The sequence below is a fragment of the Hyposmocoma kahamanoa genome, unplaced genomic scaffold (assembly GCF_003589595.1).
Source record: "Hyposmocoma kahamanoa isolate Upper Pololo Valley unplaced genomic scaffold, ASM358959v1 92, whole genome shotgun sequence".
NCBI classification, from domain to species: Eukaryota; Metazoa; Arthropoda; class Insecta; order Lepidoptera; family Cosmopterigidae; genus Hyposmocoma; species Hyposmocoma kahamanoa.
In genome coordinates, this window is record NW_020654748.1 from 8808997 (window position 1) to 8821052 (window position 12056).

General features: G+C 35.2%; 1 protein-coding gene across 1 annotated transcript in view; it reads left to right on the plus strand.

Annotated features, from left to right (window-relative positions):
- The window catches only part of LOC113236676 (zonadhesin-like), a 23898-nt gene extending 14681 nt beyond the window's left edge, over positions 1-9217 (plus strand). The window contains exons 15-24 of the mRNA XM_026472835.1: positions 112-303; positions 893-1102; positions 1591-1814; positions 1924-2067; positions 2941-3141; positions 3517-3615; positions 3697-3837; positions 4216-4422; positions 5085-5229; positions 8750-9217. Of these exons, the coding sequence (XP_026328620.1) occupies positions 112-303; positions 893-1102; positions 1591-1814; positions 1924-2067; positions 2941-3141; positions 3517-3615; positions 3697-3837; positions 4216-4422; positions 5085-5229; positions 8750-8877 (1691 nt within the window). The 3' untranslated portion in view covers positions 8878-9217. The remainder of the gene's footprint in view (positions 1-111; positions 304-892; positions 1103-1590; positions 1815-1923; positions 2068-2940; positions 3142-3516; positions 3616-3696; positions 3838-4215; positions 4423-5084; positions 5230-8749) is intronic.
- Positions 9218-12056: the final 2839 nt, after the last annotated feature.

Genomic DNA, 12056 nt, shown 5'->3' on the forward strand with positions numbered 1-12056 from the left:
CAAGTATTGAGCCCTGCGGAACACCCATTTTTACTGGAGAACCCAAAAGACCCTGTGGTCATCGTAGACATGTATGTATCATTGTGAACGAAAGTTATTTACTTTTTACAGCTGCTTGTGGAGACAACGAATTTTATAACACTTGCCCACCACGAAAATGCGACGCTGAGTACTGTCCTAAGACCAGAGACAGCCCACAAGCATGTGTTTCACCTAAAAACTGTGGAAAACCCAGGTGCACGTGCAACTTCAATCACAAACGTGACTGGGAGACTGGAAAATGTATCCCGATAGCAGACTGCCGTAAGTACATCGTAATAGTAGAGCTCCTGGTGAAAGATTTCGTCCAGGCAGTACTTCTGCCACCTTACCTTTTTCTGCCGCCAAGCGTTCCGGTTTAAAATGATAAGGGTACTGGTGAAATGTCTCAGGGTGACAGGCACAGTGGCAGTGCCCCTAAGATCTTTGCAAATAAAGGCTCTACGTGGCACTGCAACCGTTATGGATAGGCGTGTCGCTTACCACCAGGCACACTACTTGTTAGTCCCGTTAATTAGAATTATAAAAAAAAACATTAGCAGTTGACTACATAGGTACACTTCGTATTTTTGTAATGTAACAAATAGTTATTTGATACTTCAAATTGTTTATTTCTGCCCTAAATAGTAGGTTACAATAAATAGCTTGTATTTAATTTACGACAGAATGGTAAAAAAATTCAGAATTTGGCAAATACTTATCGTCTTTTGTGTTAACACGTTAACTAAAGCCATTGTGTATGAAAATCCTAAATTCAACTATGACGACGTTCTGCGACTGGTGCTTGTATCATGATCGCATTATATTTAATGCCATATTATAAAAAATGGTTTTGTGGAAAATTCCTTTACAGCTCCATTCGAATGCCACGGTCCAAATGAAGAATATCAGAGCTGTCCACCGAGATGCCCAGGACAAAATTGTACTGACTATATAAATAAAACCACTTGTCCAAAATACAGAATCGGAATCGTTGTACCTTGTGAACCGAAATGCCGATGCAAGGAAGGCTACTACAGAAACTCTCAGAATATTTGTATTGAGGCTTGTGAATGCGAAAAAGGTCAGTATGACAAGGTATAAAACGTCATCGTAACACAACCAAACCCTTTATACATTTCATACTGTTTAATGTTTTATATTACTACTTATACGTAATTGTTAGGCAGTTTCCCAAACTTGATTTCATCTTCAGCTGAGTGAAGCCTTCCATACTTTATACTGTCCACCACGATCTTGCGTTAGTGTCACTCGTCTACGGTCCAAGACTTTCACGATTTCGTCTACCCATCTTGCTGCAACACGTCCCATATTTCTGTGTTCACTTCTTGATTATTTGGATTTCGATTTACTTATTTTGCCACAGCATGACACATCGTTAAGTTGTTTACGCTTTGCGAATCATCAAACAGACGATCCATACTATTGAAGGGGGCTTAAACTGCATTTATAATTTCGATTTGGACAAGAATAAACGAAATCTATATTTATAATTGATATACTTTTTGCATTAGATAATATATACATACTGTACAAATACTCATTTTTCAGACTGCAATCCGGACAACAACAATCCTGATAACAGCAATCCTGGTAATAATAATCCTGATAACAACAATCCTGGTAACAATAACCCTGGAAACAACAATCCGGGAAATAACAATCCGGGAAATGACAATCCGGGAAATAACAATCCAGGAAATAATGTCAACAACACTGAAGTTCAGGCGAAATTTAATTTGGGTCTAGCTGATTTTGCTTCCAAGTTTTTGAATGTAATTATGCATCTTGTTTAGTGCCTGTTTTGAGCAAATTCATTGTATTTGTGGCTAGCACCAAAAAACAAATGCAGATTTATTTACCTTAACTTCAATTGTTACACAGCTCCTTGTGAAGAAAAACCCAGGAAAGAGTGTCTTTAGCTCAGCTTTATCTGTCGATTTTCCGCTTGGCGCGCTTACTCTTTACGCTGAAGAATCCTCCCTGGATGAGTTATTGAAACTTCTGAACCTTGCAAATAAGGATGAGGTAAGAATAAGCACTATAGTACCATAGTACCATATTATCAAAAACACAATCATATAATATAAACTAAAACATATTTATGAAGGAAATAAATTGCATAATGTACATATTTTATGAAAACAAGAAGATCAACTACGATTAATTAATACTAAAGATTGTTATTCGTACTTATTATTTGGTTTCTACATTTTGTTTCCTTTCGCGGGTGTCTTACCACACTTGTCTTGACAACGTTATAGATAAGGTCTTTAACAGTAAGGATAATATGTATTTTACGCTAACACGCAATGGTAATGGGTTTTCGGTGAAGGAAATCATCCGTGATGAAACCTGCACGCCGAAGAAGGTTCGCAACACTCGAAAAACATGAAATCCCCAACCCGCTTTGGGCCAGCGTGGCGGACTATGGTGTAAACCCTCGCCTGAGAAGAGGCACGTGCCCAGTAGTGGGACGTCTAAATGGGTTGATGATGATAGTACGCACTAAGTGTAAGGAACTATATTTTACTATGATTACACTGAGTAGGCACATACTACGTTGTTTATTGAGGTGAGAGTACCAACTTAACATCTGTCGACCTTCATGAAGGAGGACTTTTGGCCGAAGGGTGTCATGTTTCGGCGTTTCCGGGGACGGCTATCGGACACCCACGTTGCGTCACACGTCGCGGTCCATACGTGTAAATAAATAAATTGTTTGTATCATATTATTATGTATGTTAGTCTATAAGGTATGTATTTTATGGGTCTTTTGTAACCTGATAATAAATATATAAATAAACAAATTAAAAAAAACTACACGTAGCTTAAAAATACATACCAAGTACATTGTCTAAACCCATACAATTGCTCTTAAATAAAAAAAGTCTTTTACAGGTTCGTAGTGCATTCCAGACAGCTTTGTCAGAAATCAAGTCGAACAATGTTACAATGGACATTGCAAATAAAGTTTACTTGAACAAAGAATACCAATTTAGTGATGCCTTTTCTAAAGACTCTACCGAAGTGTTCAACGCCCCAGCTGAAGAAATTGATGTCAGTGACAGTCAAAAGGCCGCTGATATTATGAACCAATGGGTACGTTATGGACGGATAAACGTCTTATGAACATAGTTACAAATTCGAGGTTTATTTGTTTATTTTTTGTTATATCCATTGAAAATTCATTACTTCCGACTATGTGTGAATGACATCTTTTTTTTATTTAATATGTGTAACAATCGCGAAAACCTAAGAACTCGATATGCCATCTTTTACCTACATCTTTTACAAGTGTGAATTATATATTTTGTTTAATTTATCATAAACATAGTGTGTATCAATTGTAACATCGTTTACTTTCAAAGTCCAGTTATGATAACGGTAGAAAGTATGCAATATAAAGTCTAAAAATTTGTAAATTTATTATACTATATATATATATATAAATTTATTTATTACACTTATTTTCAGGTGGAAAGTAAGACCAACGGACGCATTAAGAATCTAATACCAGCTGATGCCATATCTACTTTGACTAGATTGATTCTCATCAACGCTATTTACTTTAAGGTACTTTTATCGTATTTTCACGCTTGACATGTGGATTGATTATAGTAGTAAAGCTAGACATTATTAAACATTACATTCTAGGGTGACTGGAAATACCAATTTGATGAAAAAAACACACAAGATCAAGACTTTTATGTGACACCAGACAAGACCGTTAAAGTACCGACGATGTACCAGAAAAACAAGTTCTTCTATACAGAGAGCCAAGATCTACAAGCTCAGGTTGGTAAACATAAAAAAACATGAGGTTGTGATCTCAGTCATTCAAACTTACTTAAAACAAATTCTGATTGTACTGTGGGAATATGGCACTTAAATCGTGAGGAGTTTTTTCTCTAGCGACAATGAGTGAATTTGCGAAAATCGAAAAAAAAACTATATCGCTTTTAATCTACCTGCATTTCCACTGCCACATACATCGTTTCATTTTAGTACAAGAGTAATAAAAAGAATCATTGCAGTTTACAAACTGAACACACACAAGGCTGCGATGACCCAAATTCGTAAATTTTGGGAGTCGTTATAAATGAGAGACTAGTTTGGTATTTTTGTAAATACTCAATACTCCATATTTTATTGCACAACCATAATACATTCCAGATGATCGAACTTCGTTATACTGATGAGGAGTACAAAATGGTTATTCTACTTCCATTCGAAAAAGACGGTCTGCAAGGAACTCTGGATAAACTAAATGCCAACACACTCACCACGGCAATGAATAGCCTAGTCAGGACAGACGTCAGAGTATATTTGCCTAAGTTCAAAATTGAAACCCAAATGGAATTGATTGAAATTCTTAAAGCTGTAAGTGAAAGAAATTCTTTTTTTTATTTTGCATCCTGTTACATAAAATACTAGATAGATACTGTAATATAAATTATTAAGCTCACTTATTGAGCGTAATACTGTATGTATAAAATATATAAATAGGGTCTCATACCGTCCGGAAGAACAAATAATGTACGATTATAGGTTATAGATCATAGTTTCGCAAAGTGTTCCCTGTAGGCGCTTAAGAGTCCTCGGAAGCAATTAATGCTGTCCAGGGGGTGTAACCGCATTTGAAAAAATCTGATTTATCTGTTATAAATAGGAAATTAAACTATTTTTCCGGATTTAAATCGCGTATATTTGTTTTTTCAAACAAACCGACGTTTCGGGCCCTTTACAGGTCCCATAGTCACGGTTGACTGACATGGTCACAGTCGGTTCGAATCCGGCCGGATCAAAGGAATTTTTTCTGTGTTCGATCTCTGTATTAATAATTATAACAAACTAGTGGAGTAATATCACAAGAAATAATTGAATATCAATGCAATAAAAATTTAAAAATACAGTGAATAGCGACATGTCTTGCCAAGACTGGTAGCTGTAAAGGTACTAACTGTGTGATAAATCTTTCATAGATTTCTCATAGATGACGCTACGACTAAAAAGTTTATTTGCATCTTATTACAAATTTTCAGTGTGGTGTAACAAAAATTTTTAATGTATCGGATTCTGGGCTAAAAGGTATATTAAAACAAGCTGAAAAACTAGCCGTAACTGGTGCACTTCAGAAGGCGTTCTTGGAAGTGAATGAGAAGGGATCAGAAGCTGCTGCTGCTACCGGTAAGTGTTAAAATTACGTATTTACATGTTTAATCGAAATGGATAATCTAAAAAAATTAAACTTATAAAATATACGTAACAGGTGATCGCGTTGGATATCATTAGTGTTTTATCTTTATTGTTTTGCCGTAACTGAATATACTAGAGTACACTGGAATAATTTGTACTAGAGACTTAATAACACGTTCTTCTTTAAATACTTTTTTGACAATAATAAAGCATATCCTCGATCTTAGCACATCAACCATTTTAGCATAACAACGATCTTATCACATCAATGATTTACTACGTTTATTTCGTTGAATCCGAAAAAGGTATCGTAAACATATTACTTACGTTTTATATATGTCATTAAGGCCAAATTACCAAAATATTACTTTATTTTATTTTACGAAGTTGCATATTATAGTGTTTATGTGACTGCTACATAATGAAAGGCTTAAATAATAAATAAAGAATTAAAATACGAAGCGAGTTTCATAACAACATCACACGCGTGTTTAATGCCTAATTATGTACAGTTACATACACTGCTTTATCTATACACATCATATTATAAGCTCTCCATGTGTTTAGGAATCGCAGTTACGACTGGCGAAATGGCGGTAAATAAAAACTTTTCTCACATGTCACACAACCGTAGTTTTTATTAATTCATAGACAAACTAGAATCGGCCCCTACTATCATATCGTTCGATATCAAGTAACGCGTGAATTTTGTCAAAATTGTTTGCTATTGACATTGACATTTCATTTCGAATAAAACTTCATCTCGACTGATGTTAGAATTGAGGTCGAATCAAATTGTTTTGTTTTTCAGAGATGTTCGAAATTTGAATGTAGTAATAAAATCGAATTTGATGTTAATAAGAAGCAACAATAACATTTTCACATAATATAAGAAACTTTAACAGAACTTTATGCTGGTCGCAATTTTTGGTTTTTGAACACATCACAGAGGGTTTATGATATGTGTGTAGATAAAGCAAGTGATTGTTTGGTGCCTCTACAAGGTTTATAGTAAAAAACTGAAGTACTTCATCATCAATCCATTTATACAACCCACTGCTGGGCAATGGTCTCCTCTCAGGCGAAGGTTTAGGCCATAGTCCGCCACACTGGTCCAATGCGGGTTGGAGACTTCATACGTTTTCCGAGAGTTGTGATCCTTCTTCGGCGTGCCGGTTTCGTCACGATCTTTTCATTTACTGAAAAGTTCATGGTAAATTTTAAATTAAATATCGCACATAAATTCTGAGAAAATTCAGAGGTGCGAGGCTGGATTCGAACCCATGGTCTCAGCTTGAGAGGCGGTAGGTCAAACCATCAGGCTACCAGAGCCTATTATAAGCACTATAAACTAACAAAAAAGCATCGGCTATTCCGAAGGTATTCATTTCATGCGATACATTCAACGTTTACCAACATTATGTGCACAAGTATGCAAATTTCGTATTAATAAAATTTATCACTTATATTTTTGGTTATGTTCGAATCAACAAAATTAACATGGTGATTTTGACAGTTAGAAACGGCGATAGAACGTAAATTCATAATAAACAAATAAATAGTAAAATAAAATGTTTCTTTATTTAGGTATAAACCCATAAAATAAATGAAGTAAAATAATAGTACTAATTTAACATTACACTACATGACATATTTAAAATTTTTGAGGAAATTATTATTAAAGGGTTAATTAAATAATTCAAAATTACATTAAATTAATTAAGGATACAATCTAGGATAATTTATTATTATTATTATATTTTACAAAATTAGTCTTCGCTTTTTTTTATAATATCAAGTGACGGAACGAACAAGTCGTGTGCTGGATGGCAAGCCACATGCCTGTCCATAACATTGCAGTGCCACACAGAGCTTTAAATCACTTAGATTTGAGGGGCATTGCCATTGCGCCCGCCACTCTGACATATGTTGACAAGTCCCATGAGCCTGTAATTTTACCAGCACCGGAACAAAACAAAGAACAGACTAGATCTTCAAAACCTGAACACAGTAATGCTGACATTACTGCTTCGCGGCAGAAATAGGTAAGGTGGCAGTACTACCCAGGACGAACTCTTCCACAAGGAGCTCTACTGCTACTAAAAAGTAGCAAGTATCGCATACTGTCCTCTCAATAATATTGGCCGGTCCTCAAACTCTCGTGAGAAAGTACCAGTGACTTTTACGAATTATGGCGAAAACTCATCTACTCTATTCATTCAGATTTATGTCAGTGTAGCCTCCTCCATTCACGGTTTATAGCTAGTCCTTGACCTCTTTATAGCTGTTCACTTTGATCTTCTGTTTTATTTGTTCACTATACGCCATTCTTCGTCTTCCTCTCTTACTTTACCTTCTATCATCCCCTCAATTATCACTCTCACAAATTCGTCATAAGGCAACAAATGTCAAAACATTTTCCATCTTCTCCTCACTATTGCATTCGAAAGACTTCTCTTCGAACCAAACCACGATGCTATTTAGGGTCGACTGTAGTTTGACAGTTAAAATTATTTTCATGCTATGTATGAAAATAATTTGCTACCCTTAGAGGTGGAATATATATGGAATATATATTATAATCTGCAAATTTAAATGGAACTACTACGGAAGTACACCCGGAGGTAACAAAAAACAATCGTCGAAAATGGTTTATAAATGTCGAAGAAATCTCGTAATGTACACACACAAAAATTCAGATGAATCGGGACCTCCCCTTTTTTTGAAGTCTGTTAAAAAAAATCAAATCTTAACATTAACGTTAATTTATGTATTAGACATTTGCAAGTTGTAAGCAAATACGCAAACGCAGTTTTATACAAGGTTAAAAGAACCAACACGACATTTTGAGACAAGATTGAATCGATTGATCGAAAATAATTTAGCATCACTGACCGGACCAAAATTAAAACTCGACGTCAATATAAATTATAATAATACAAGCGACCATTTAAAAAGTGGACATTCTGATAAAAATTGTTTTTACTCCATGGAACAATATTGCAATGATTAATTTTCTTATATTATTAAATTAATACATTAATATAAATTCAATACGTACCTACATAGATTACAACTTCAGTGTGTCCTGTCCAAACATTACTATGCTCTTTCAGGGTTTCGTATAATATGTTTGATGTGCGTAGTATTGTTAAGGATGTCTTCATGAACACCTACACAATAACGTGCACACACTCCTAGACACCGCACTAGGGAAACCTTGTATCGCGGGTGCCATGTACATGTGTGTACACAGACAACCACAAATTACACCCTAACTCACGAGAGAAATAAATGTAGGCCATACAAATATTTCTCCCGGCACGGGAATCGAACCCGGGACCGTAATCGTAAGGGATCGTAACCGTTCGGCCACGGAGGCACTTAATCTGCAATAAATAAATAAATGTTTATATTTCATTCAGAACTCTTCTGAATTTCTATTTTCTGAATTTTTTCCCCCTAATTACGTCTGACGCACTTGTTTATTTTATTTTTGTTCCAATTTCAGCTATAATTTTGACAAGGCAGAGTGCTTCAATTAATCAACGAGAAATCATTTTTAGAGCAAATCACCCTTTCCTCTTATTTATACTAAAGAAAGATACAACATTGTTCTCTGGTGCCTTCCTGAACTAAGGTGATTGATAAGTAACTCCTGTGTCTACATGAATTTAGAATGATTTGCTTGGTTTTCTTTATACCTGTTGTTATAATATTACTAAGTAATTATTAATATGCTTTTGTTTTAAAACTAGAAATAGATACTATTTATTTCCGACGTCAGTAGAGGAAGCCTCAGCGCGTAGGCTGAGTCGTTGACTACGTTTCCACCCTGCCCTTAACGCTTATTATTATCACTGTAAAGAACCCTATGCAAGTATTTGTTATTTATTCAATGAATTATTTGTTTTTTAGAATATTTCCATTGTATTATCATTATATTTGTTAACAAATATCATATGTAATTAAATTTGTGTTGAATTGATATTCAATTATTTTTTGTGAAATTACTCCACTAGTTTGTTATAATTATTAATACAAAAATCGAACATATACGAATACAAAAATTCCTTCGATCCCGCCGAATTCGAACCGATGCTTCTACCGTGGCAGACGCTATGCCAACTAAGCCATGGAACGAACTATTTTTTCTGTGCTTGTTGTCGGATCTTTGTATTAGGTTTTTGTACGACTTTTTAGCCGTAGCGCCATCTATGAGAAATTTATGAAAGTATTTTGTCACCCAGCTAAGTAATTTTATAGCTACCAGCCCTGGCCAGAGATGTCGGTATTATCTGTAATTAAATTTGTATTGAATTGATATTCAATTGTTTTTTTATGAAATTACTCCACTAATTTGTTTTAATTATCGAACACTTAGAAAAAATTTCTTCGGTCCGGCCGGATTCGAACCGACATCTTCTAGCAAGCCACACCAAACGCTATGCCAACTAAGCAATTATCAAATGTATTTCACATACTTACCTTCGTACGTCACTCAGCTAAAGAACCACACTGAATAGCAATGTTGTGCTCTCCCGACCACGTCACAAACTAAATATGGTGTCTAGGAATCCACTCAGCTTGCTACGTTACTCGTCAGGTAAGGCTTCTAATAGCTATTACTGTTACCTAATCTTAATATTATATTAAAACGCCGCCATTCTTACATAAGCAGTACTTCCTTGTTGTCATATTGCGTTAAGGCGTGATGTAATAAATTTTCTTCATTATTTTTTTCTATTTAAATCGCGCGCAAATTACACCACTATATGACGATTTTAAAGGAGTATTTTCTTGAAGCAAACGGTGATAATGCACTTAAAGGTGCACTAAAATCTTTCTTTTCTCTCGAACTATAGTGAACGTAAGAGAAAGGATGAAAGATATTTCAACTCTCTTAGCTCTCTTTCATTCCTTACTCTGCCTACTATGAACTCTTAATATTTAGCGCCTATATTTATAATCGTAAATTAAGTAAAAATACATAACATAACATATACCTCCTTTTTAATAATAATACTAATAATAACTTACACACTCACATCCCCGCACTAAGGAAACCCTGTGTCGCGGGTACCATGGACACACAAATAGACAACCACAAATTACACTCAAACTCACGAGATAAATAAATGTAGGCTATACAAATATTTCTCACGGCCCGAAAATCGAAACTGGGACCTCTGTGTGGCAGATCAGTATGGTAACCGTTCGGCCACAAAGGCAACTACTTGATCGTTGGTCTTCGCGTCCTTATAATTTTAATTAGATCTCTTGTGTAGGCACCAAGTTCACTTCCCTTCGATGACTATACCAATTGTAATGAAAATAATGAAATTTCTATAAAAATTTGGCTCTAGTCAGGATAAAATATCAATTATACCATTATTTATTTCAGCTATAACTGTTGGCACAACATCATTGGGACCAAGACAAATCGAATTCAATGCCAACCACCCGTTTGCGCTCCACATTATTCGCAAAAACACAATCTTGTTCTCTGGGGCCTGTCAAAGCTTTGATTAGTTTAAGGTGATACAGATAATTAATTGACATAGATATTTGAGTACGTTGCAATTAATATTACTCTCTATGCTTAAGAAAAATATTTGTATGTTTAAGAAAAATATTTATTCATGTATTACATTATTTTTTTTTTGGTTTGTTTCACTTTAAGGGCGCGTTCCCATTATGTCGTAACGTTTTATTTCTCGTTGGACGCCTGTCGCGTCTAGCCTGTTCCCAAATCACGAGTATCTGTCGTGACTGTGTCGTGGACGTTTATTATATCGTTGAACGACTGTCGTCTGTAGCTGTTCCATTAGATCGTGACGACAATTTATCGGTTCGCGGGAGCCGCCTTGTCGTTTGCACGACAGAATCGTTTTTATCGTGACATTTTATTTATCGTCCGACGATTGCCGTTCTAGCTCTTTTGTCCATTGTCACGACAGTCTGTCGTCGTAACGTCAAAAAAGTCGTGAATGACAGTTAATCGTGTTTCACCATATGTGGAAAACTTCATTGAAATATACAAGCCACGACACTTTAAACTGCACAACTGTCTTAAAAAGGACTTAAAAAGGTCATCCCATTTTACTAAATTTAATAAGTGAAAGGTGTAACAAAAATAAAGGAATATAAAATGTAACTGTAAAAACTTAAACAAGATGTTTAAAAGATTAAAAGTGTCTCGTTCCCACGGAGCCGCGCTGTGCTGGTCTCACCCTCCTACGTTACACTGACCATGCACCGTGCCTTTGATCCATGGTTCGTAATAATATTGCAATCGCTTTGAATCACTGTGCTCAAGCCAAATTACGGGTTACATGTTATGTAACTGGTATCAACACACTAGTGATGATCCATGTGTGCCAATCTTCCTACAAAAAACGTTACAAAAAACTTATATCTTGTAGTAGGCTTGTCACTATATCTTGTGAAGCCTACTGCTTCTATTTGAAGTTTTTCCTCATTTGTCAGTATTTAGATAAAACAATAATGTCCAATGAAAACGTCTTTTGATCCTTTTTTACGTGTACATAAACCAAAATTGATAGTGATTGTACCGTAAAGCATTTTGCTTCACACATATTTTATAAGGTACGTTATTTGAATCCTTTTACCTTGAACCGATATTCGATTTGACGTCGCTTGCATCCTTTTACTTTGAACCGATATTGGGTTTGACGTCGCTTAAATCCTTTTACTTTAAACAGTTTCGGAAAACTATGTCGCTTAAGTTATTTCTCCCTGTTCAACGATTTTATTTTTGGATACTTAAAGCAATTTTCTTAGTGTTAAATAAATAA